Below are 26,404 nucleotides of genomic sequence, written 5' to 3' on the forward strand. Positions count from 1 at the left end.
GGGGCGGGGTGGGGGGTCCCCAGGGCTCTCCCCTCTCGGCAGCACCTCCCTCCCCTGGGAGGCTCCGGTGAGCCGAGGCGCTTGTCTGTCTCCAGGGTGGAGGCTGAGCTGGTGGCGGAGGTGCTGAGCGCCGCAGCCTGCGTCCAGGGCAGGAGCATCGTGGACGACCTCAAGGGCCGGAAGCAGCTGCGCCTGACGGCCGCCGAGGCCTTCACAGAGAGTGCGAGGTGGGCTGCGGCCCCCGGAGGCCAGGGTCATGGTGCGCGCGGCGCGTCTGGGGTGCGTGTTGCGGGTGGGGATGATGGCGCCTGCGGCCCATGGTGCTCGCTGGGGGCTGTCCCCGAGGCCGGCCCCTCCCCCAGTGGCCCTGTGACCAGGGTCATCGCCTGCCCCGTGCGGTGACACCCACCTCACCCCCGGGGGTTCCCGGCAGCCCTGAGCGTCTGAGCCGGGACGGGCCCGAGGAACGGGGAGCCGAGGCCGTGAGCGGGTCACGGCAGGGCTGCCTGAGCGGAGCCCGTCCTGGTCCTGCAGAGCCGTCGTGGGGCCCCACCCCTCCCCTCGGCACCTACACCTGTCCAGGTCAGACCTTCCCTTCCAGGTTTGGGGGCCTCGCGGGGAGCAGCGCCCTGGTCATGCTGGCCGCCCGACACTTCTGGAACACCTGGCTCCCGCTGCTGCCCTCTGCCGTCAGCAGGAAGAAGTGCAAGAGTGCCACTCGGAGGGTCATCAGCATCATCAACGAGACGGAGGCCAGAAAGCAGGTGCGCTCCGGGCCGCCTGTCACGTCCTCCCTCCAGAAAGGCGGGCGAGGTTCCCGAGGAAAGACGGGCCCCATGGGACCACTCAAGCGATGAACACGATGGCTGCATGGGGGGCAGGGGACGGTGACACCCGTGAGATCCCAGCGGGGCAGGCGGGGCGGCTCCTGGCTGCGCTCAGGGCTCAGCTCTGTCCTCCCCCATCCCCGAGGGAACCCTAACTCAGACCTGGAAAGCTCCGGTAGGAAAGGGGAGAGGAGGGAGGGGGCACAGACCCACTCAGGGCCCAGGGAGGTTTCGCCTGACGGTGGACAGGCATCTGGTGGGCCTCAGGGAGTGAGGCCCCCTTCCCCCTCCGCCGTCGCCCAGGAGTGCAGTAGGTCGTGGCCCGGGGACCTCCCTTGATCTGAGAGAGAAAGCGTCAGTCTGTCACCTTTGAGTATCACGCTAGCTGTGAGTTTTTCATAACTTTATTGTGTTGGGGAATTTTCCCACCACTCCTAGTTTTCTGAGAGATTTTGTGATGAAACGTTTTTGGATTTTGTCAAATGCCTTTTTTCCATCAATTGAGATGATCGTGTGGTTTTCTCCTTTATCCTGTTAAGGTGATGTGTTACACTGATTGATCTCCTTATGTTGAACCACCCTTGTGTTCCTGGGATAAATCTCACTTGGTCATGGTGAATAATATTTTTACTGTGTTGTTGGATTTGATTTGCAATTCAGCAACTTACTTTGTTGAGAATTTTTGCATCTATATTCATAAAGGGTATTCATCTATAATTTTCTTTTCTTGTGATGTCTTTATCTGGACCCCCTATCAGAGTAATGCTAGTCTCATAGAATGAGTTAGGAAATGTTCCTTCCTCTTCAATTTTTTGAAGAATTGAGAAGGATAAGTGTTATTCTTTTTTTTAATGTTTGGTAGAATTCACCTGGGAAGCCATCTGGTCCAGGAATTTTCTTAACTGGAAGGTTTCTGATTACTGATTCAGTCTTTACTGTTAGAAGTTTGTTGACATTTTTTATTTCTTCTTGAGTCAGCTTAGGCAACTTGAGTGTTTCAAGGGGTTTTTCCATTGCTCGTAGGTTATCTAATTTGTTGGAAGACAATTGCTAATAGGATTCTATTATAGTTCTTTTTATCATTGTAGGGTTGATAGTACTGTTTCCACTTTCGTTTCTGATTTTAGTTATTTCTTTCTTTGTGTCTTCTTTCATCTTTTCTTTGCCAGTCTAGCTAAAGGTTTGTCTATTTTGTTGATCTTTGCAGAGAATCGATTTTTGGTTTCATTGATTTTTTTCCTATTATTTTTCTATGCTCTAATCCTTAACATTCCCTTCCTTCTGCTAGCTTTGGATTTAGTTTGTTCTTTTTCAAGTTCCTTAAGGTGTAAACTTAGGTTGTTGGCTTGAGATCTTTCTTCTTTTTCAATGTCGGCATTTGCAGCTATAAACTTCCCTCTGAACCCTGCTTTTGCCGTGTCCCATAAGTTTTCCTAATATGCTTTTGATCCTATTGACTCAAAGCTATAAAACTGACTTGTCTGCTTCGTGTCATTAAAAGCCGTAGACTGTGTTGGCAGGGCTAGTCTGTGCATGTGTGTGTGTGTTTTAAGGTAGTGAACCTTGAACTGGAGTGCCTTCTCTTACAGGGGAAATGTGATTCCACGTTTTGTGACTTAGTATTTCAGAAACTTAGCTGCAGTTTCCGTAATTCAATGCTGAACCAAATGAAAAACAAACTGGTGAAAGAAGAAACTGCAACTTTCAAACGTCTGTATTGTTGATTTGATTTTGCTTTAGGAAAAAGGGAAGACGCTGCTTCTGCACCAGTGGCCCACAGCCGACTTCCAAAGTGGAGAGACGACGGAAGGGTGTTTTCGCTCAGGTTTGTAGATGCAGGACAGACAGAGCCCCAGGCATGAGGCCGGGCAGGGCCTGGTGCTGTTAGATCCCGAGCCTTGTGTAGAACAGGTGAAGTTGTGGCAGCGAACACGGGAAATGCCTGCTCAGCACTGAACTCGGGCAGGCACGGTGAGGGTGAGGGCTCCTCATGAGCAGTGAGGGACCCCCACTGTAAGCATGAGGAAACCCCCCAAGCCTAGATGGCCCCCCAGTTCAGGGCCACCCTGCGCCCTCCCAGGCAGCCTTGAAATCTAGCCTCTGGGTTTTTCTGACAGGTAAATCACACTTTTCCATTTCCATAAAAATGTGGAGATATACTTCTGCGAAAAAAAAGTAGTGACCTTAATAAAATAAAAATATATTGTATAATTTATTTCTAAAATAAAAAATGATCATCTGCTAAAAAATAATCATCCCTGTTAGTGTAAGGGCCACGGTGTGTACTGGGAAGCGTGCATGTGTGGATTAGAGCCGTGGCCCCTCCTTTGGGTGCCTCAGAGTCTACAAGAGAGAGAAACTCGATTTAAAATAGCGAACAAAGATGTGACCATGTGTAATTAAATACTGAGTTGCACTCTAGACCCCCCCAGGGAAGATCGTTTGCTGGTGCCAGAGGGAGATGCAGACGGCCGCCCAGACCCGCAGGCCTGCGAGGCCCGGTGAGGAGCTGGCTGCTTGGGGCCCCGGCGCCGCCCGGAGCGCGTGGAGCCCGTGACGCTTTGCTCCACGTGCTGAAACATACTCAAGATAGCTAAAGGGGTTAGCAGCTTGAGCAAGTCAAATCGTAGGAGAAAATGAGAAAGTAGAATTGAGCAAAGCAATGTTTTGAGGAAAGATTACTGCCTAAAGTTTAGAGTGATCAAAGAGGCACACTTTCAAAATACATGAAAATTTAAATAATGAGAAATGCAGAAAATTAAAAAGTAAACACTGGGAAAGTACTGGCATCAAATTCGGCAGCTAAATGATCCATTTCTATAATGCATGAGCAGTCGCATTAGTCAGGTTACGAGATGCCACACTGCAGTAACAAATGACCCCGAAGGCTCAGCAGCTGAACTCGCACGGGCAGTCTCTCCCTCCTCGTCTGAGGCACCGTCTGGAATTTCTGGCAAGCGGGGTTGCCACGTCCAGGGGCATGTGCCCCTGCTGCCAACCAGGGGGTGCAGAGCCCTCACCACCCCGGCGTGTGGTTCCGAGTTGGCCTGGCCGAGATGAGAGGAGGAAAGCACGCTACGGAACCCACGTGGTTCCCAAGTGTCAGACGTTGACCAGTGTATCTGGTCACGTGCCTAAATCCACCTGCTCCTGGGCACCTGTATCCCGTGCCAGCGCTGGCAGTGGGGGGCCGCAGTGAGCCCTCAGGCCCCGAGTGGTGTGAGCTGGTGCCATCCTCTTAGCCAGCAGCCGGACAGCCTGCCGGCAGGATCCATGGGCGTGTTCGCCCCTTTGCTATAACGATTCAGAAACGGGAAAGAGAGCTACACGGTCAACGAGGTAAAACAGGACAAGCTGAGTGTCTGGTACCAGGGGCAGGGGCTCTGCTTTGATGGACGGTGGGGCTGAGGCGGCCCCCTCGAGCGGCCTGGGCGAGGGTGGTGGGGAGAGGCTTCTTCTTTCCTGACGCTCCCATTGTTTATTTTTAAAATTACGGAAGAGTAACGGGAGTTTCCGAAAGAGAAAGGGCTTGGAGGACTGCGGGGCCCGAGAAAGCCTGGCGGGGTGGGGCTGAGGGGCAGCCGGGGGCACCTGGTGCAGGTGAGGCAGGTGGGGGAGGGAGGACAGCAGCGCAGGTGTCGCTCAGGAGGAGCCCCTGAGCCTTCAGTCCCAAAAGGACTGATGTGTTTCCCACGATCAGGAGTCATTCCCGCTGCTCGAGGCCCGGCCCTGGAAGGGCAGCTCTGCGTGTGTCTAAGGGACGCAGATGACGAGGTCACGTGGCTGGATCTCCACGCGGTCCCACCTGCTGTCCGGCTCTGCGGCAGGAGGCCCGGGGCGTCCCAGACAGGCGGCCGTGTCCCGAGTGCTCCCTGGGGGACTCCCGGTCCTGTGGGCCTCAGGGTGGACCTCGAGCTGCCAGCACCCCCATTCCCAGACCCCCCAACCGGCGTCCCCGCGTTCCCAGGCCCCTCCTGAGCCCCCTCTCCCACGGCAGGGGCCGAGGATGACCTGACGCTGAGGGCCGCGCTCTACGGCCTGCTCTTCCACAGCCATGCCGACCAGGACGACTGGGAGGGCTGCCTCAAGGTGCTGGATGAGGCCCTGCAGGTGCTGCCGCGGACGGCGCACCGCCTGTGAGCGCCTGAGGCCCCCCGGGGCGCCTCCCCTCCCCGTGCCTCCCCCCCACCACCCCCGGTCATGCCTCCCCCTGCAGTCCCCCAACAGGGCGGCTCCCTCCTCAGCCCCCCACCCTCCCCTTTCCCCTGGTGACTTTACTTCCCTACCAAGAAGTCAACACAAGAAGGGAGGGGATTTAAGCCCAACACACACAAATGATAAATGAAAAAAACAAAACACAGCACAACACAAGACCCCCAAGATACTCAGGTTTCATTTTGTTTTCTCTTTGTAAGTAGGAACATGCACAAATACTTTAGTTTGTGTGCATTCTATATAGTTACGATTTTTACCATTCAAGCATTAATTTCTCTCTTTTACTTTTCTTCAGCTTGATTTTCAAACATATGGTCATCGTGAAGGCTAGACTCGGCCAGAACTTTATGATGGAAATTCAGAAATTCAAAGACCAGAGTGAGGAGTATCTGGCACACATGTGGCAGCGCCTGGCCCTCAACTCCAACAGTGTCCCCGGGGAGCTGACCTGCTACCACCACGCCATCCAGGCCCTGCAGGTCTGGCTCTGACTGACCGTGTATCTGCGGATGAAGCCCCCGGGGGCGGGAAGGCGGGGGGGCGGTGCAGAGTGAAGCCCTGCCCCTCGGGAGGCCTGGAAGGAAGATGGGGGCAGCGGGACATGAGCCGGGGCGGCAGACGGACCCTGTCCTCCCACGTGAGGGACGTGGGCCTCGTGAGACTGTGTGGGGAGGGCAGGGGGTGGGCCGTGGGGCTCTGCAGCCTCTGGGGTTTCAGGGTCTTGGGGACAGCCCCCCCCCCCCCCCGAGAAGCTAAGACACATGTTCCTCTCGACGCGCTTGGAGATTTGGGGGAGGGCGGGCACCTTGATGTGATGCAGAGCTTGTGGGACTTGCCTCGGGGCAAAGAAGGCCCCTTGACGGTGGGACTGAAGCCGCCCCAAAGACGTGCCCTGCGGCAGGCACCTGATGGGCTTTTCTGTTGAGCAGAATGTCTCCCCTCGTGGAGCAGATCCCACCGAGGTTTCTGAGAGCTCCAGGGTTGGGGTGTCACCCGGGAAGGGGTCCAAACACAGGCTCCATCGCTGGCCCTGTGGTCATCACCCAGCGGTCAAGCAGAGGCCTGGGTCCACTACAAGTGGCCGTGGGTGCCCCTGCATCTCGCGCCTGGAGCCCAGGCCAGGGTTCCTGGGGCCAGGCAGCTGTGCCGGGGAGCAGGCGGTGCTGTGGACAGGGCGGCTGCTGGCCGAGCCGAGCTGCCGGAACCCTCTGCCCAGACTCCGTGGAAAGGCTCTCTGCCCCTTCCTTCCTTCGTTTCTTTTATCTTAGGGGTACAAGGTGCTTTATAGTAAATTCACAGGGTTATGCAGCCATCATCACAATCAATTTTAGAACATTTCACCAGCCCCCCAAAACCCAGGTCCGTGGGCACTATGTCCCTCCCCCCACCCCCGCCAGCCCCAGTGAGCCAGCGTTACACGGATGGAACCAGACGAGGTGGGTCCTCTGCGTCCGGCTGCCCTCCCTGGACGTCACGTCCGAGCTCCATCTGTTGAAGCGCATGTCAGGGCTTCACTGCTGGTGGTTGAATAATCTTCCATCGTGTGGATGGATGTTGTGCCGATGGGCCTCTGTGTTGCTTCCACTTATGAGCTCTTGTGACGGGACTGCTGGAGACATCCGTGTGCAAGTGTTTGCACGGACACGTTACCGCTATTCTCTTGGGCACATACCTGGGAGTGAACTACCAGGTCATGTGATGGCTCTGTTTAGCTATTTGAATCGTGGTTTGACTTGCGTTTCCCTAGTAACTAACGCAGTAACTAGTAGCATTTTTTTCATGTGCTAATTGGCCATTTGTGCATCTTCTTTGGAGAAATGTCTATTCAAATCCTTTGCCCTTTTTTAAAAACAATTTGGTTTCTTGTCTGTTTATTGCTGAGTTGTAGGAATTCTTTATGTATTTTGGATACAAGTCCCTTATCAGATATATGATTTGTACATATTTTCTCTCATTCTGTGGGTTGTCTTTTCAACTACTTTCTCGTATTCTTGATGATGTCATTTGTAGCACAAAAGTGTATAATCTTGATGAAGTCCAACTTACCTATTTCTTTTCTTCTGCTGCTGCTTATGCTTATGGCATCGTAGCTGAGAAACCAAAGTGTAATCCAAGGTCACGAAGATTTCTACGTTTTCTTCCAAGAGTTTCATAGTTTTAGCTCTTACATTTAAGTCTTTGATCCGTCTTGAGTTCAGCCTTGTGTTTGGTGTGAGGTAGGGGTCCTGCTCCTTTCCTCAGCCTGTGGCTGCCTGGTTTTCCCAGCACCGTTGTTGAAACGATGACCATTCTCTCTTCCACCTACCTTGTCCCCGTCATCTCTCTTGCACAGCTCTTGTCAAAGCCACCCGTGACCACATGGTCACAGTCATTCTGAGGCCGCATCTGACCCCTCCTCTGCACTGATGGTCATCTGTCACCTGGCTTCCAGGCCCCCACCTCTCAGGGCCGCTCCTAATGAGGGGGGAGGACCCCACTCAGGGCTGGGATGCCCCGTCCACGCCCCTCCCTCCCTGGTGACGTCAAGCAGTGTCCTGGGGAGAGTCCCCCCTGACCTTGCGTGTCCCACCGCCACCTGCCCCTTCCCTCACCTCCTGCACCTCCGGCTGCACACCCTCCTCCTCCTGGCGTGTGAGGCGTGAGGTGTGGGGCGTGGGGCCTGGGGCCCGGCAAGTGGAAGGCAGGCCGGCTCCGCTCTCGGGGGGGCGGGGGGGGGCAGCGTCCTCCCTTCGTGCGGTGATGACTGACGAGCGATACGGGCTCTGACTCGGGACGGTGCAGCATCTTCCCTGCCCTCCGAGCCCTGGGAGCCACAGAACCGTCCACACCTCCGAGTGCCGGAGGAGACCCGGGGCTGACGGTGGAGTGCCGGCAGAGAGCCCCTCAGGCCGGCGTGCCCCGGAGGCGGGAGGGACACGCGGGGCCTGCGAGGGGCCCGGCGGGCAGGCGGCGGGGCGTCCACGGGGAGCAGAGGCCGGGGACACTCGCCTGGCTTTGGTCTTGCTGCCCGCTGCACGTGGGAGGTCTTGCTGAGCCTGGTGGTCTCGTGACGGTAGAGACGGGTGAGAAGGAGCCCCTGTGTTTCTAGAAGGTGGAGGCACACAACACCTGCACTGTGGTTCTCGGGCTGCTGAGTGGCAGGTGTGTGTCTTTACCATCCTTTTCTGTTTAACCCCAAAGAAGCCAGAGAGTGAGTGGCAGAAGGTTGACTACATCATGGAATTCAGCGAGTGGCTGTACCACAAACAGTTTCCTCTTGAAGACGTGATCTTCCACCTGAAGTGGGCGATCGACATCCTGCTGAGGATGCAGCCCGACAGGGGCTCCCCTGAGCCGGCAGGTGCGGGGGCCACAGGCGCGGGGGCCACAGGCGAGGGGCACAGTGGCTGGGGGAGGGGCCGCCCGCCGCGAGGGGCTCCTGGGCTGTCCCTGCGACGCCCCCAGCAGGCCAGTGCCCTGTGGACTTGGCGAGGTCAGGGCCCCGCCTCCCCGGGTGCTGGCCCTCCCCCTCCATCAGAGCACATCCACCAGGAAGGCCCAGCCCAGGGGTGATAGGGAGGTGGTGGGAGCAGCTGCCAGATGGGCGGAGGGAGGGCGGCAGCCGCCCGGCAGCCCCTCTGGTCCCCTGTCTGGGTCCGGCGTGAGAGCTGTCACCGAAAGGCGGGACAGAACTCCAGTCGGATGGGTGCTCCGGGCAGCAGAGGCGCCTCGGAACAGCGGGCCGACCTTCCCGGCACCGAAGCAGCCTCCTCCTGGGCCTGCAGAGCTCAGGGCCCCAGGAGAGGGGCCGCCTCCCTTCCGCACGTGCCGGAGGCTCGAGGACACGTCCACTCGACGGCCAGCCCTGTCTGGGTGCAGCCAGACGCCCAGCTCAGACCGGCTAGGGTGACCCATGGTGGGGAGGAGACTCTAAGTAGACCCCAGAGCCCAGGCCCCCAGCCCGGCCTGGGGCAGCGTCTCCTCACAGCCCCGACGGTGGGCGCGGCGTCCCTGCGGGTGGACCTGTCGTGTCCGCTGGGGGAACCCTGGGAGGCCCATCCCTGATGGTGCCCTTGGCCCCTGTGAGGGCTGCGCACCCCCTGGAAGAGTCTCAACCCCAGGCCGGGTGACAGGGGCCTCTGGGGACCAGGCGGGCGCAGGGGGCGGGCAGGGAGGACACCCAGCGGCACCCTGTCTTCCAGAAGAGCAGGTGTCCACTCCGGCGGCCCCGGAGGGCCCGGGGGCCGAGGACTCGGGGCCCCCCTCCCTGGAGAAGCTTCGGAATGTACGGCAGCTTGAGACGCTGGCCCGCGCCTACACGCTGCTGGCCCTGGTGGTGACCCCGAGCGCCGCCTGCCACCAGGACTACTGCCTCATGGCCTACACCTTTCTCCGCCGCATCTGGCAGGTGAGGCCGCGGGAACCTGCACTTACACAGGTCCTGCGTCTCTCCCGGCACAGCGTCCCCCTCCCCTCCTTCCCAGCAGCACCCGCCCTGCTTTGGGGACTCAGGGGAGGAGAGAGGGCCTCACTGCTCCCGACGAAGTGGCCCCTCCTCTCCAAGACTCACCCCAGCGCCTTTGCCCAACCACCCCCAGAACCCTGTCTTTCCACCGCGCTGCCACTGGGCTTCCAGAACCTTCTCTATGCCCCCTCCGCACGGCCTCCGAGCTGCCCTCCTTCCCACCACCTCTTTACGGGGCCCCCGGGGCAGCTCCTGGTCGACTCTTGTTCTCAGCGACCTCCCGCCGTCGGTGCCCGCCCCGTAGGACAGTGTTGGCAGGACAGGCCTTTCTTCTGGGGGCAGGTTTGCACCCTGCCCCCGGCCACGTGCTGGGGACAACAGGGCCATCGCCCTTTGGCAGCAGGAAGGACTGGGAAGGCCGTCCTGGGACTTAAAGGTGCCCCAGGCCACTACCACCCACCACCCACCATGCAGCGACTCTTTGCGATTCTTTGAGAACCGCTAAAAGTCACTTGAGTGTGTTCTTCATTAGAGACATTAATTCATTTTATGGTGCTGACAAGCTCTTCTTAAGGGTCAGCTGTGCGTCCCCGCAGGCCCAGGGTCCTGGAGGAAGCCCCTCGAGTGCAGAGGAGGGCGGCCGCGTGTCCACCCACCAAGGGGCACTGCCGCCACCTCTGCGCCGGGTGGCTCATGGCCTGGCCACTCCCTCCCGACCTGCCCTCATATCTGAGTGCATGGGAGGAGGGGGACCCGCTTCTGTTATCAGTGCTGCAAATTCGGATTTTCTTTTCCCAGGTTTCTTTATTAACAGCAGGAAAGTCAATTTCAGAAAGTAGAATTCCAGCAGCAGCGAGTTCACATTCGTTGTTGCTTCAAAAGGAGAAGGAAAAGAGCAAAGACAGAGAAAAAGACAAGGACAGAGAGAAGGACAAGGGCAGAGAGAAGGACAAGGGCAGGGACACGAAGCAGGTGACGTGCCCTCCCGGGGGGCCAGGCTCTGCCCCAGCCGCCCTCGAGGCTCCTCGTCCCAGAGGCTGGGCAGCAGAGGGCAGGGCCGTCCCGGCTGCTCCGTCCGGTTTCCCCCCCGGGAAGTGGAGCCAGCGGTTCTGGTCCCCCTGCCCTGGGTGTTAGGAGGTGACACGGGGAGGGTCTGGCTTCTCCCTTGTGATCTGTCATCTGCGTTCCCAGAGCGGGTCCCTCCCTCCGCCCAGGTGCATCTGGGCCCTGGCCATGCGGGGCGGGACAGCACCTTCTCTCTATCCACTGGGGGCCTGTGCTGCACGTCACCTTGTCACCGGAGGAATTGCCCGTGTCCGGGGCTGTGCTCGCGGCAGCACCCCTCCCGGCTGTCCCGCCTCACTGTCCCCACTGGGGACGCCCCCGCCTCCCTCCCCCAGCACTGTGCTCTCCGGGAAGTGGAGACACGTGTGGCTCCGGCGTGGCTCGCCGTCGGGCTGGCAGCCCAGGGAGGGCGCCACGCACGTCCCCAGAGGCGCTGCCGACCCGTCCTTTCCCGTGGGGCCACCTGGGTGTCTGCTTCCAGCTCCACCCCCTAAAGCAGAGCCTGGCTTCCTGCTTTGCAGTTTCAAAGCCCCACTCCTGGCAAACGCCTTGAAGACGTACCAGCAAGCATAGAAGAGTGGGCTTCCTACGCTTGCCCCGAAGAAGCCATAGCGGTATTTAAACAGGATCAGAGCAACTTTGCCGTCAACCCGTCAACTCTCCAGAAGCCGGTGAGTGGACCTGAAGACGCCGTCCCAGGCCTGTGTCCGTGTCCTGCCTCCTGGCTTGTTGTCACAGCTGACGCTTCCCGGTGTGAAGTGGGACCAGAGAGGGACGCACAGAAACAGGGCTCTGGTCGGGGAATTGTGAAGAAGGGCCTCCTGGGCATGAGCCCCCAGGCCCTCCCACAGGCCCGTCCCTGGCGTCCTCCCCCTCCCCGAGCACCTGCAGCGCCTGGGGGACTTTTCCTCACGCTCACGCTCACGGGTCACACTCCTGACCATGAAATTCAGCCGTGCCTGGGAGTGCCCCCCGGCTGTGACAGGCCACTGCAAACCGGCTGCTTAAAGCAGCAGGAAGGTGTTCCCTCACAGTTCTGGAGGCCACAGGTTCAAAGTCAGTATCACTGGGCTGAAGTCAAGATGTCGGCGGGGCCACATTCCCTCTGGAGGCCCCAGGGGAGGGTCCTTCCTGCCTCTTCCAGCTCCTGGGGGCTCCTGGGCTTGTGGCCGCGTCACCCCCGCCCCCCGCCTCCGTTGTCACGTGGCTTCTCCGCTGTGTCTGTGTCTCATCTCCCACGTACAGGGGCCCATACGATGACACGTGGGGCCCGCCTGTATCATCCAGGGCAACCTCCCCCGCTCGGCATCCTGACCTTGATCACACCTGCACGCGGCTTCCAGGGGTAGCGCCGGGCAACTTCGGGGGCTGTTTTCCAGCCCCGCACCTGCCTGGTTTCTGTGCTTGTGGAAATAGAGACCCTCGGCCTCTAACCGCCCGTGGCTGGCTTCTCCCTGGAGCGCGGCGTCCGCGGGAATCCTCCGCGCTGCCTCGTGTGTCTGGATGTGTTCACATTGTCGGTGTCGAGTATTCCGTCTGGTGACTCGACCACGGCCTGTCTGTCCTTCAGCCACGGGAGGCACAGGGCTGTTTCCATCATGCCTGTTACAGATGTCTCAGGGCCCACGTGCCCACGTGTCTGGAGGGCACACCAGCAGCGGGGTTTCTGGGTCACGGAGCACGTGTATCTCCAACTACAGCATGTTGACAAACTGCCTTCGGCAGCGGTCGTGCCAGTGAGGCCCGCCTTCTCACCTGGCCGTCTGGGGGGCGTGGGCCTGTCACTGGGCTCAGCCGGACACTCCCTGACTACGGCGAGGCCGAACGCCTCTCAGCTCCTTTGGGCCACTTGAGTGTCCTCTTTCGTGGCCTGCCTGTGCAATCGGTCGCCCACATTTTATTAAGCCTTCTGTCTTTTCCTTGTTGAATTGAAGGAGTTCCTTATCTCTCCTGGAAAAAACACTTTGACAGTTTATGACAGCAGGTCACCCTCCACTCTGTGCCTTGACTGTCTTGAGGTCTTCTCGTGAATACAGATTCCAAGTTTTAGTGTACTAAAAAGTATTAATCTTTCCCTTTATGACTAGTGCCTTGTTGTGTCCTGTTTAAAAAAAATGTTTTCCTTCCCAAAGGTCATGAAAATGTTCTCTTAGGATATTTTCCCAAAATCTTTATACTTCTACATGTCAGATTTAGATCCACTTGAAATTGGTTCATGTGTGTGTTGTGAGGTGAAGGATCCGGGTTTGAGCGCTCCGATCTGGATATCTGAATGTTCTGACACCACTTATTGAAACATCGTTTGCCTGGCTTCTTTGCCACGCTTGTCATGAATCAGGCGTCCACACCTGCACCAACACCTCCCTGTCAGAGCTGCTGAGGTTCGTCACCTTGACTGCTTGGGAGAGAGCACGTCCCGACCTTGTTATCCAGGAAGGTCTCGGATGTCCTTTCCATCGTCCATGTGTTTCCATGTGTCTCTTAGAGTCAGCTTGTTGGCTTCCACCGGAAACCCTGGTGGAGTTTTGGCTGTGATTGCATTGAATCTCGAGACAAGTTTTAGGTTAGGGGGAGAACTGACGTCTTTGCCACGTTGAATATTCCAATCGGTGAGCACATTCTAGTTCCCTGTTGATGTAGGTCTCCTGCAACTTCTCTCGATGATGGATTTGAGCTTTATGCGTGGAGGTTACACACATTAGATTTGTTTCTATGTATTTGACGTTTGTGCTGCTGTTATAAATATACCTTTTTTGTTTCATTTTTTTAAACTCCAGACGAAATCTAGAAATATAATTGTTTTCATCTTGACCTTGCAGCCATCAGTTTAGTTAACTTCTAGATAAGTTTGGTAGTCGATCTGTAGATTCTTTTGATTTTATGTGTATACACAGAGTCTGCATTTCGTCCGCAAACATTTTTCCTCATTTCCGATCATTACACTTTTTATCTCCTTATTCCACTGGCTGCCACCGACACAGTGCTGAACAGAGACGGTGATACCGCCGTATCTTGCTCCCTGTCTTAGCAAGGGGGTTTCAGCATGTCACTCAGTGTCACCGATGTTTGCTGTAGGTGCTTATAGGTATTCTTTATTGATTAAGGAAGTTCCTTTGTTTCTATTTGCTAAGAGTTTTAATCACAAATGGCTATAGATTTTTATCAAATATTTTTCTCCATCTATCAAATAATGGTTTTTTCTCTTTCCTTATTTTAATTGATTTTTTTCCCTAATGGTTTGAGAAGATTTTAAAATATGGATCCAATTTACTTAATAGTTACAGAACGCTTCAGATTTTATATTTCTTTTGTAATGTTGGTGGGTTGTGTTTTTCTAGGATGTTTCCAGTTAATATAAAATTTTAAATTTATTGGCATAATGTGGTTCTTAATATCCTATTATTATCTTTTAGTGTCTGTAGAATCTATAAATATTTCTGTGTCTCCCCCCACTCTCTTTCTTGAGCAGCCTCACCAGGAATGATCAATTATTAGTCTCTCAAAAAACCACACGCTTTCCAGGCCACGCAAATACCACTGGGCTGGGATGTAAGCCCTGACAGGGCTGTTTTACTTCATTGCCCTTAAGCCTCAGGTATGGGCTCTGGGGACCCAGTCGGGGCATTAGCCTTCAGTGGGCCCTCAACTCCACCTGCAAAGGAAAAGCCAGAGGTGCCGTTCAGGCTCTCAGCTGCCTCTGCTGTCAGCAGACATTCCAGGACACGTGTATCCCAATATGCCAGGTTCACATCTCTCAGTTCACATCTTCTTCCATGTCTCGGCCCAGGCGTTTTTGCCTGCATTGTTCACTCTTCAGTGCTTTTAAGCAGATTTTTTTTTTTTTTAAACATCTTTATTGAAGTATAATTGCCTTACAATGGTGTGTTAGCTTCTGCTTTATAACAAAGTTAATCAGTTATACATATACAATATGTTCCCATATCTCTTCCCTCTTGCATCTCCCCCCCTCCCACCCTCCCCATCCCACCCCTCTAGGTGGTCACAAAGCACCGAGCTGATCTCCCTGTGCTATGCGGCTGCTTCCCACTAGCTATCTATTTTACATTTGGTAGTGTATATATGTCCATGACACTCTCTCACCCTGTCACATCTCACCCCACCCCCTCCCCATATCCTCAAGTCCATTCTCTAGTAGGTCTGTGTCTTTATTCCCGTCTTGCCACTAGGTTCTTCATGGCTTTTTTTTTCGTTAGATTCCGTATATATGTGTTAGCATACTGTATTTGTTCTTCTCTTTCTGACTTACTTCACTCTGTATGACAGACTCTAACTCCATCCACCTCATTACAAATACCTCCATTTCATTTCTTTTTATGGCTGAGTAATATTCCATTGTATATATGTGCCACATCTTCTTTATCCATTCATCTGTCGATGGACATTTAGGTTGCTTCCATGTCCTGGCTATTGTAAATAGAGCTGCAATGAACATTTTGGTACATGACTCTTTTTGAACTATGGTTTTCTCAGGGTATATGCCCAGTAGTGGGATTGCTGGATCGTATGGTAGTTCTATTTGTAGTTTTTTAAGGAACCTCCATACTGTTCTCCATAGTGGCTGTATCAATTTACATTCCCACCAACAGTGCAAGAGAGTTCCCTTTCCTCCACACCCTCTCCAGCATTTATTGTTTCTAGATTTTTTGATGATGGCCATTCTGACCGGTGTGAGATGATATCTCATTGTAGTTTTGATTTGCATTTCTCTAATGATTAATGATGTTGAGCATTCTTTCATGTGTCTGTAGGCCATCTGTATATCTTCTTTGGAGAAATGTCTATTTAGGTCTTCTGCCCATTTTTGGATTGGGTTGTTCGTTTTTTTGTTATTGAGCTGCATGAGCTGCTTGTAAATCTTGGAGATTAATCCTTTGTCAGTTGCTTCATTTGCAAATATTTTCTCCCATTCTGATGGTTGTCTTTTGGTCTTGTTTATGGTTTCCTTTGCTGTGCAAAAGCTTTTAAGTTTCATTAGGTCCCATTTGTTTATTTGTGTTCTTATTTCCATTTCTCTGGGAGCTGGGTCAAAAAGAATCTTGCTGTGATGTATGTCATAGAGTGTTCTGCCTATGTTTTCCTCTAAGAGTTTGATAGTGTCTGGTCTTACACTTAGGTCTTTAATCCATTTTGAGTTTATTTTTGTGCATGGTGTCAGGGAGTGTTCTAATTTCATACTTTTACATGTATCTGTCCAATTTTCCCAGCACCACTTATTGAAGAGGCTGTCTTTTCTCCACTGTATATGCTTGCCTCCTTTATCAAAGACAAGGCGACCATATGTGCGTGGGTTTATCTCTGGGCTTTCTATCCTGTTCCATTGATCAATATTTCTGTTTTTGTGCCAGTACCAAACTGTCTTGATTACTGTAGCTTTGTAATATAGTCTGAAGTCAGGGAGCCTGATTCCCCCAGCTCCATTTTTCGTTCTCAAGATTTAAGCAGATTTTTAAAATAGCTCATCCAACTTCTCTAATTTTCTACTGAAGAATAATTGTTTTATCAAACCTAGTCTGACATTATAAGAAGTATTAGTTCGTCTCTGTCTATATTAAATTTGAAAGCAATTGTATGTGTATATAAAGACATGAAACAAAGACATTAATTTGAATGAAAGCAGATGGATTTTTCTTGTGAGCATCTTTATGCTTGGGTGCTGAAGATTCCAGGAGGTTGCACACGACAAGCTGAAAGCCATGAACTGAAGGAAAGGAGGCAGAGAGCACATCACTCCTTCCCTCAACAGACACCGGTTCAGCACCCGTGTGTGCGTGGCACTGTGTGCACAGAGTTCCTGTAGGGAAGACCCTGGGAGCTGGGGGCCTACCCTTCCCCCGTCTTTGACCTTACATGTTTGCTGTGTATTGATGTAGACGTACAGTTTATACTATCTGGACCACTTGGTCGAGGCCCTGCAGAAGGTGTTCCTTCACGAGCTCACCATCCCGGTCCTGCAGCTGGGGGCACTCATTGCAGCCTCCGTGGTCGAGAGCAAGAGCCTCAAGGACCTCTACCACCTCCGGTTGGTACACCTGCTTTATTTTCCAGGGAGCTGGGAGACATTTAGTGGCTAAAGTGAATATTTCCCAAAGCAATATAAAAACAAATAAGATTTTAAAATATTAATTCTGTAGTTGACTATTTATATAAATAATAAAGTCCCTAAGATTTGTAAAGCCAAATAAATCAGAATACTTAAACATAAAAATAGTATCTTTAGTTTTAAAATTTCTACCTGGTTCTTAAGAGAATATGATTATTCCAAGGAAATACACACTGAAGTAGAATAAGTAGAAAAAAGGAGCATTGTGTCTTCAGCTTACTCTCAAATAGTTCAGGAAAACATTTTATGTATATAAATTTTATATAAAATTTATGTGTAAATAATTTTTAATTATTTCCTGAACTATATATGAAAGTTTATATATAGTTCAGGAAATAATTTTTATATATACAATTTTTATATTTTTATATAAAATTTTAATAGATTTTTACATATATAAAATTGAGAGAGAGAGAGAACCTGGGTGGTGAAGGATGTAGTAATTCTTTGTAGTGTTTGTGTAACTTCTCTGGAAACTTGAAATCATTTCACAATACAACTGTTTTACACAAGAATCAAAGCAGAGCTTGTTTGCTTAAAGTTGTAATGGGTCAGAGCCCCACCCACTGTGCCTTGTCTTGACCTCGAAAGATGACCCTGAGACTATAAATGTGTATGGAGTAAAATATATGAATGAGTGTAGAAATGTGCTCTACCTGAAAGTTGATGGAGCCATCTGTTATTTTTCCCTAGTAATTTGGCTTAGCTTTACAACTTATAGAAAATATCCTCAGATTATCCTTTCCTTTTCCCGTTTACCAACTTGTATCAAGTTGGCTGAGCCCAGGGCAGCCCGACTCAGGGCTGATGCTCCTCTCGCCCCCCCCAGACTTGCCCTGGTTTGTGCTGATCTGAAGTTGAGGGAAGCAGCCGCTTTCCACGAGGAGGTGGTCGGGCACGCCTACATCTGCGCAGTGGAGCAGGCGAGGTAAGTCAGCTGGGGCCGTGGAGCTCCCCCTGCTGTGCTCAGGCACCCACCCTGCTCTCAGCCGCGTCTCCTCGGGCCCCAGGCCCCGTCTCCCACCACGGCTGGGCAGCAGGTGCAGTTCATTCCTCACTTGCCCTCCCGTGTGTGGGCATCTCCCGGGCTGGGGCTGCATGAGGGAGGGACACGGAGCACCAAGCGTGTGCAGGGGTCCAGGTGGAGCGGGAGGGGTGAAGGAGGTGGCATCCTGAGGGCACACGGGGAAGGAGGGTCCCACAGGAAGCAGGAGCTGGGCAGGGGCCTCTGTGGGCTGCCTTTCCAGATGGGGTGGAGTTCTGGCCTGGACGTAAGTTTGAGATTCATGTTAAACATCCAGGTCGGGATGTCAAATGAGTAGCTGGATGCATGAGCCTGGAGTTTGGAAGAGAGAATGGGCTAGGAGTGGAAATTTGGGAGTCATATATGCTGCTAAACCATGGGAATTTAAAAAAAATCTTTGTAAACACGTGAGTGAATAGAGGCTTCTTGTAGCTATTTTCATTTGTATTTCTTTGATTACTACTGAAATTGAACATTTTCAGGTGTCTCTGGCCATTGTATTTTTTCTTTGGCATAATGCCTGTTTTACTTATATTAGCTGCAGAAAAGAAATTGCCTTGAAAAAGGAGAAAAATAAGGAACCTCTACTAGAAGAAAGTCTGCCAACACTGAGCGAGCCCCCCACTCCAGCCCAGCAAGCAGAGATGAAGCCCCTCGTAGCAAAGGATAAGGTAGCCTTGCTCTGCAGAAGCACCTTGGTTCCTAGCCCAGCGGGGGCAGTGACAGGCCCCGCTCCAGCCACTGAGCTCGGACTTGTCTTAACTGCCTGCTGCCTCCAAATCCTGGTGCCGGGTTTCCTGGGAAATCCAGGGATTGCTGGGATGTGTCTCCTCCCTGCGGGCCCTGGCAGTCCCCAGGGGGGATGGGACTGTAGGGCCTGAGCTGCAGTTCAGAGAGGACGGGCTGGGAGCAGCGGGTGCCCCCCCGGGGAGAGCTGCCGCACCAACCAGAAGGGGGAAAGGGCGAGGCCCTCGCAGCCAGGGCGGCCAGGAGGTCTGAGCGCCCACCGGCCCGCCCCCGACCCCGTCCGGTGGTGGGCTCGCCTCGCATGGGCTTGCCCGTAAAGGAACTAACCATCCCCACCGCCATGCTCCGAGGTCAGGAGCACTTGTTACCATGGGAGTGCCACACCTGGGACCCCCTTCGTGGGGGGAGATGGCCGGGCCCTGGAGCACGCAGAGCCCTCCCGCAGGACAGGCCAGGCGAGCCACCTGCACCCGGGGCTGCTTGGTGGGCCTGGTGGGTGAGGAGAGACAGACCTCCCGGGGACAGCCCGTCCACGGGCACCGGAGCGGGGGCTGGGCTCGGCGGGTGCGGGGCCGGTGGGCAACCTTGCTCGACAGTACGGGCCCTGCACCCACGCAGCACCCGCGGGTCTGCATGTCTTACAGACTTTGAAGATAGACGGAGAGACCGGCAGGGGCCTGGATGGAATGTCCTTCCCGCAGTTGTGGACCCTCAAGGCTGAAGTCCTGCTGGAGATGGACCTGTACCAGCCTGCGCGGCTGCTCCTGTCAGAGGCGTACCTGGCCTTCCAGGTGAGGCCACACCTGCCCGGCCCACTGCACCTGTGGGGCCTCTTCCCCCGAGAAGCAGCCCCCCAACTCCGCGCCCCCGCTGAGACACTTCTCTCCGGGAGGCAGGGACCTGTCTGTGCTGAAGCCTGTTCTAGAGCGCCCGTCCAACTCCCATGTGCAGATCCAGCTCTGCTGGAGGTCTGTCCTTCACGTCCTTTGTCTGTCTGCTCCTCTGGTTTCTCGAGCTCCTTCATCAGAGTGTGTTAGAGCCTCCGTTTCTCATAACCGCTGGCTCTTTTTCCTCCTGGGCTGGGGGGCCCCTTCTGTTTCTGAGCCGGCCTCTCGATGTGCGTGTGGACGGGAGCCCTGGAGAGGCTGAGGGCTTCGGTTTTGTTCTAAGAGGCAGACAGATGGTGCCCCAGGGCCCCGACCCGCTTGGTTGTTTGGTTCCCGCTCCTCGGTGTGGGCCTTGCAGGTGTCTGTGGCCTCTCCGGGGTCTCACTGGAAGCCTGGGGTTCGCCCGGCCCCCTCAGAAAGGCTTGACTCCAGCCTGGAAGCTCAGCTCTCAGCTCAGCCCCTCAGGCCCCTGCTACTGGCTGCTGGGTTTCTTGAGCCTGCTCTGCCCCTGAGCACAGGTCTTTGGACCCTCCCCCCGGCCCCCGCCCCCTCCAGTGCCAACTTCTGGAAGCCCCAGGCTCCTGCCTCCTCCCCCAGCTCAGCTGTGGCTTTCTTCCTGGGCTCTGTCCCCCATGAGGACGGATGCCCTCGCGAAAAACCCAGGACAGAGCGGAGCCACCCGTGTGTGCGTCCCTCCCTCCCCAGAGGTGGCAGCTCAGCTGCAGCGTCAGCGGCTCCCAGGGCCTCAGACGGGTGCTTCTGTCTCCGGGCGGGTTCAGAATTGTTCCCTGGGAGGATGGGGCAAAGTTACAGAACCAGACAGGCTGGCACTTTCTTTGTAGAACTCCAGAGAGAGAAGCAGCCCTAATAAAGGTATAAAAAATTCACAGCCTTGGGAGGTTCAGCTCTCTGTCTTAGGCGGGGGGACAGGTGTGTACAGACCAGACTGAAGAGGGAGCGCGGCCTGGGAGGGGGCCGAGGAGGCCGTGTGGCTGCTGAAGGGAAGCGGCCAGGCTGGGCCCCGGGGGGATGCAGAGGCGCACGGGCACGGAAGGGCTCCCAGGGGCCGGGAATGGGGCTCCAGAGGGTGCACAGGTGGCCGAAGGAGGTGGGGGGCTGTGAGCGACACCCACATGCCACAGGCGCCGCAGTCCCGTCTCCTGGCCCGTGCCCGTGCATCCGTGGCCCTCCCTAGCCTCCCCCAGACCACGAAAGAGCCATCCACACGCTGCCCTCACCTCCCCCCGGCCGCCACCCAGCCCTCCTGCTGCCAGGAGCGGGCTTTCCAGGGCGTCAGTGCTTTCCAGACTCAGGGGAGTAGGTCTTAACACATGCCCGGGCACCCAGCCCAGCCCCTGTGCCCTCACACTGCAGGCATGTCGCCAGACAAGAGCTCACACAGTGTGTGCAGAGGCCTGGTGCCACGGCTGCCGTCTCTCTGTCTCTGTCTCTGTCTGTTTCTCTGTCTCTCTGCCTCTCTGTCTCTCTGTCTCTTTGTCTCTGTCTCTCTCTCTCGCTCACTCTCCCCCTGCCACTCCCCGTCCTATCTCAGCACGCACCTCTTTTTCAGGAGCTCGACGATCCTTGTGCAGAATCGAAATGCCTGCACCTGTTGGCACGGTTGGCAAATAAGGAAAAGAAGTACGGGCAAGCTAGGAAGATGATCGAGAGGGCCCAGCGCCTGGGGGGGAGTGAGCAGTTCTGGTACGATTCCACCCTGACCCTGGCGGACACGCTCCTGTCCACTGAGAACGAGAGGAGAGAGGAAGTGGTGAGGGGCCGGCCGCGTGCCCGCCCAGCGGTGCAGCCTGCGGGAGGTGTGGGGGGAAGGGGCGGGACAGCGGGGGCCGCTGTGACCCTGCTGGGCCTGCCTCAGGTCTGCCAGCTGTTCCAGAAGCTCATAGATACCTTCAACGTTCTTAAGAAGGAGAGACCGAACCGAATGCCCATATTGGAATTCATGACCGCAGACCTAGAAGCCAGGTAATTTTTTGTAAGAAAAAATGTTAATCAACATGAAAATAGTGGTTTACTTTTTTCCATCTATTAATTTTTAAGCCAAATTTCAAGCCTACGAAGTTCAGAGACTCACAGGACAAGGCCCTGTGCCCACAGCCTCCGCCCGCATCCCTTCCTGGAAGCAAGCATTTCTCTCGGGATGCGGCGGGTGGCCTTGTTTGTCCCGTGGATTCTCAGCTCCCGCGGAAGTGGCTCCGTCTCCGGGAAGCCTCTAGGCTGGGGCAGGCCCGGCCTCTCCTCTCCCCACGTTGCCAGGTGGTCAGACGTCCTCCTGCGGTCTGTTGGTCTGTCTGCTCCTCCGCTCGCCAGTTTTCCGGGCCGCGTGTCAGGTCCACAGAGACAGCACCAGGGTCTCTGCAGCTGCCTGGGAGGCGGGAGGCCACAGGAGAGAGACCCCAAGTAGGATCGTTAGCTTTCAGATCAGCAGCTTATCTTCGAGCCATCCTCCTGGTCGCTTATCTTCTCCTAGAAAGTGGTTTCCTCGCGGTTTCAGCACGGATGTTCATGGGTGCCTTTCTCGTAACTGTGCAAAGTCTCGAGGTCTGTCTCCTAAGTTGGATTTGCAGATTCCAACTGAATCCTCCTTCTCAGAGCAGCTTCTGCTTTACTGACCAAAGAATTGTGGATTTTGCCTGATTTTGGTTTTCTATATTCTCTCTTGGTCTTTGCTGAGTTCTTCCTGTGCTGCAAGAGGGCTTGTTCTGTCATGGCTGTTCCGTCTCCCCCTCTGGGGTGGGTTCCTTGGTCCCCGTGCTCTGTCTCTCCCCCTATAGCAAAGGCACTTCTGACGCCCCCTGCAGCAGGGTTTGACCTGTGAACAGATTTCATTTCTGGTGGGTTTTCTTTTCTGCCCCTGAGTGTTTTAAGAGAGGGGCGGGGTGGGGAGTTGTTACTTTCTAATTTTATGGCATTGTGACCAAAGAACGTGGCTTGTAGGATTTCTGGTGTCAAGAAACGCTGGGGAAGGTGTTTCTCCCTGCGCCCAGATGGAAGCTAGAGGTGGGCGGTGGCCTTGACCATGAGTCTCAGGGAAGCGCCTCCCCCGCCCCGCCCCCCCTCAGGTGTGTGAGCCTCCAGATCAAAGCCATCCTGGAGCCAGTGGGCTGTGAGCCCCTCCAGAACTCGTTTCTGCTGATGGAAATGGATGATCGCTTGTTGGAAATTGAGGAAAAGTTTACCAACATTGGCCACAAGGAGAAGTGTGTGGACATCAAGCTGGAGCGCGCCAAAATGAAGAGGTGGGTGGGCCCACGCCCCCCTCCCCGCCCTTCCGCTGCGCTTCCCTGCTTCCCCCACGCGCCCAGCCTTCCTCCCGGGCCAGCCCCCTCTCGGCCGCCAGCAGGGCCTCCACGCGGCTTGGCTTGGCCGCGGGGTTCCACGACCCTCCCCCAGAGACACGTACTGGGGTCCACAGTCTCTGGGGGGCGTCTGCCCACGTCATCCCGGCCCAGCCCTGGCCCCGGGCACGCGCGTCTTCCCGCGGCCCACAAGGGCGCAGACACGCGTGTGCACATGTGGCCACACACATGTCACCTCGGGAGGCCCGGGCGCTGACCCCGCCTCAGCGGGCCGGCACCCCTCCCATGTGATCCTCCCCTCTCCCCGCACCCTGCCCAGGGTCCCCACGCGGTCGGGGCCACGCAAGCGTCCAAGACACAACAAGCAAACCAAGGGCAGGGTATTACAAACAGACTTTATGCGGGAAAAGCAACCTGACACCTGTGAAACCTAACCTAACACAGTATTATCATAGAAGCAGTATATGTAGAACTTTAAAAAATGCAGAAAAACACAGACAGGAATATTAGGTGATTAAACCAGCACAACTAATATTGTGGCATTGCTTCACCTGATGTATCAAGCACCGATTTAATTATTTATAAACATAGTGTCATACTGTGTTTACCGCATTACTCCAGATCTCTCCTTTTTTTTTTTTTTTTTCTGAGATATATTGAGAATATCTTTCCAGGTAAAACATCTAATTATAAAATTTAAAGTACTAATAAAATATACATCATAATTACAAGAAAATTACATGCTACACATTTTGTTAGTACTGATGACGTAATGCTTTGACATTTTTGTTCTAAATTCCACTCTTCCATCCAATAAAGGTTATCTGCCCAAAATGAGAAAGATGAAGAACGGAAAACTGCATGTTACTTGGAAGCATACGACCTGGTCCAGAGAGCTGCTGCCGAAGAGGAAGAGCAATTTCACCGTATTCAGGGCTTACTGTCCCTTCAGGGTGTAAGTGTGTTATGTGATTTTTACCTCAATTTAAAAAAACCTAGAAAGCTATGGAGGAAATGCCCAAATGTTTGGAAAGTAAGTAGCATACATCGAAATAACTATGGGCCAGAGAAGAAATCAAAAGGGAAATTATTTTGAACTGTAGTGCTGCAGGGGGTGCATACCAAAGTGTTTAAGGTATCTCTAATGCAATACTTAGGGGAAACTTTGTGCCACTAAACACCTGTATGAGAAGAGAAAAAGATCCCAAATCAGTGATCTCACCCTCTGCGATGTGAAAGGAGAAAAAGAGCAAATCAAACTCAAAATAAGTAGAAGAAAGGAAATTGAAGATCACAGTACAAATCAATGAAATAGAAAACACAAAAATTAAAAAGAAAATCAATAAAGCCAAAAGCTGTTTCTTTAAGAAGATCTGTAAAGTGATAAACTTGTAGCCAGACTGATCAAAAAAAAAAAAAAGAAAGAGAGAGGACATAAATAAGCAATATCAGAAATAAGAGCTGTGGCATCACCATAGACTCTACACATATTAAAAAGATAATAAGGGAATATCATGAACAACTCTATGCCAATATATTTGACAACTTAGATGAAATGGAAAAATTCCTTGGAAGACACAATCTACCAAAGCTCACTCAAAAAGAAATAGATAACTGAATAGCCTTCTATCTATTAAATAAATTGAATTTGTAGTTAAAAGATTTTCCACAAAGAAAATGTCAGACTCATATGGCTTTAATGGTGAATCCCACCAAACATTTAAGGAAAAATAATACCAATTCTGCACAAATTCTTTGAGAAAATTGAAAAGGAGGGAATACATCCCAACTCTTCTATGAGGCTGGTGTCACTATGATACCAAAACAAGGTAAAGATATTTAAAAAATTAGAAAAACCTACAGGCCATTATTCTTCATGAATATAGATGGAAAAAATTTTAAACAAAATTTAGAAAATTAAGTGCAACAATGTATAAAAAGGATTACATACCAAGTTGAGGTTATCCCAGGACATAACATTCAAAAATCAATCAATTTGGTTCACCATATATTTTTAAAAATTAAAAATAAATTATCATCTTAATAGATGCAGGAAAAGCATTTGGCAAGATCCAACATCCATTTCTGATTAAAAAAAAAAAAACTCTTAGCAAACTATTAATAGAAGGGATCTTCCTCAATCTGATAAAGGGCATCTATGAAAAGAACTAGAGCTCACATGTTGAAAGATTGAATGCTTTCCCCTTAGGTGAAGAATAAGACAGCAATGTGTCCTCTACCACTTTGATGCAGAATTTTATTAGAGTTCTAGCCAATTCAACAAAGCAAGAAAAAGAAAAGCGTCCAGACTGGAAAGGAAGAAGTAAAACTGTCTTTGTTCACAGCGAACATGGTCGTCTGTATAGAAAATCCTGTGTAATCTACAAAATAATAAAGCTATTAGTACTAAGAAATGAGCTTAGTAAGGTTGCAGGATACAAGAACAATATACAAATATTAATTGTATATTTCCATATACTAGGAATGATCAATTGGATATTAAAAATTTTAAAACAACACCATTTATGACAGCATAAATATGAAATTTGACAAAAAAGTGAAAACTCGTACCCCGAGAACTACAAAACATTGCTGAGAAAAATTAAACAATACCTAGATAAATGGAAAGATCTATCAAGTGCATGGCTCAGAAAACTTGACGTTATTAAGATGTCAGTTCCCCCCTACATTATCTGCAATCCTGATCAAGATACTGTGGGGGTTTTGTTTTGTTTTTTGGGTTTTTTTTTTAGAAATTGACAAAGTGATTTTTAAATTTATATGGAATTTCAAAAGACCTAACATAGCCAACACAACTTTGAAAAAGAAGAACAAAGTCGGAGGACTAACACTACCTGATTTTAAGACTTACTGTAAAGCTACAGGAATTGAGACTGTGGTTTTAGTGTTAAAAATACACAAACATCAGTGGAACGTAATAGAGAATCCAGAAATAGACACATGCACATAGACAGAAAACTGACTTTCAGCAAAGGTGCAGAGAGTTCAGTGAACAAAGTCCCATCGTTAGAACAGTGGTGCTGGAGCAACTGGATGTCTGCATCCAAAAAATAAACTTCAGTTCTTACCTCACACCATATGTAAAAATTAACTTAAAATGGATCATAGGCCTAAATGTAAGAGCTAAAACTATCAAACTTCTAGAAGAAAACAGGAAAATACCTTTGCGGCCTTAGGTTTAGCAGATGAAGATTTCTTATGTATGACACCAAAAGCATGATCCATCAAACAATAAATTTATAAATTGGACTCTGCTCTTCAAAGACACTATTAAGAGAATGAAAAGACAGTCGACAACTGGGAGAAAACATTTGCAAATCATTTATCCGACAAAGGTCTTGTCTCCAGAGTATAGAAAGAACTTGCAAAACTTAGTAAGACATAAACAACCCAATAAAAACAGACCAAACATTTGAACAGACATTTCTCCAAAGAAAATATGTGGATGGTAGATAATCAGGTGAAAAGATGGCCAACGTCATTAGTGAGTCAGGGAAACGCCGATTATAACCACAGTGAGAAGCCGCCGCACACCTGTTAACATGGTTACAACTTGAAGGACCGACCACACTGAACATTAGCAACGACCTGAGGAACTGGGGCCCTCCTACGCTGTTGTGTTGGGGACACAGCGCGTGCAGCCACCTTGGAAAATGGTTGGGCAGTTTCCTGAAGAGTTGAGCACGGGCCCGCCGTATGCCCCAGCCATCCCGCTCCTAGCCGTTTACCCAAGAGA

The 26,404-nt window shown here is 52.5% G+C and overlaps 1 protein-coding gene across 12 annotated transcripts in view; it reads left to right on the forward strand.

The window, feature by feature from the left end:
- The window catches only part of CFAP46 (cilia and flagella associated protein 46), an 86,844-nt gene that overhangs the window by 37,242 nt on the left and 23,198 nt on the right, over nt 1–26,404 (forward strand). For 11 of the 12 annotated variants that reach the window (XM_059901063.1, XM_059901065.1, XM_059901066.1 and 8 more), the window contains 17 exons: nt 96–227; nt 602–764; nt 2,568–2,652; nt 4,825–4,963; nt 5,338–5,521; nt 8,223–8,382; nt 9,224–9,429; nt 10,285–10,458; nt 11,073–11,222; nt 16,443–16,591; nt 17,502–17,600; nt 18,235–18,367; nt 19,088–19,234; nt 20,901–21,101; nt 21,207–21,313; nt 22,411–22,587; nt 23,467–23,602. In XM_059901063.1, the coding sequence (XP_059757046.1) occupies nt 96–227; nt 602–764; nt 2,568–2,652; nt 4,825–4,963; nt 5,338–5,521; nt 8,223–8,382; nt 9,224–9,429; nt 10,285–10,458; nt 11,073–11,222; nt 16,443–16,591; nt 17,502–17,600; nt 18,235–18,367; nt 19,088–19,234; nt 20,901–21,101; nt 21,207–21,313; nt 22,411–22,587; nt 23,467–23,602 (2,542 nt within the window). The remainder of the gene's footprint in view (nt 1–95; nt 228–601; nt 765–2,567; nt 2,653–4,824; nt 4,964–5,337; nt 5,522–8,222; nt 8,383–9,223; nt 9,430–10,284; nt 10,459–11,072; nt 11,223–16,442; nt 16,592–17,501; nt 17,601–18,234; nt 18,368–19,087; nt 19,235–20,900; nt 21,102–21,206; nt 21,314–22,410; nt 22,588–23,466; nt 23,603–26,404) is intronic. The other variant, XM_059901067.1, reaches the window with a different exon arrangement.

This window comes from Balaenoptera ricei, chromosome 16, assembly GCF_028023285.1.
Source record: "Balaenoptera ricei isolate mBalRic1 chromosome 16, mBalRic1.hap2, whole genome shotgun sequence".
Classification (NCBI taxonomy): Eukaryota; Metazoa; Chordata; class Mammalia; order Artiodactyla; family Balaenopteridae; genus Balaenoptera; species Balaenoptera ricei.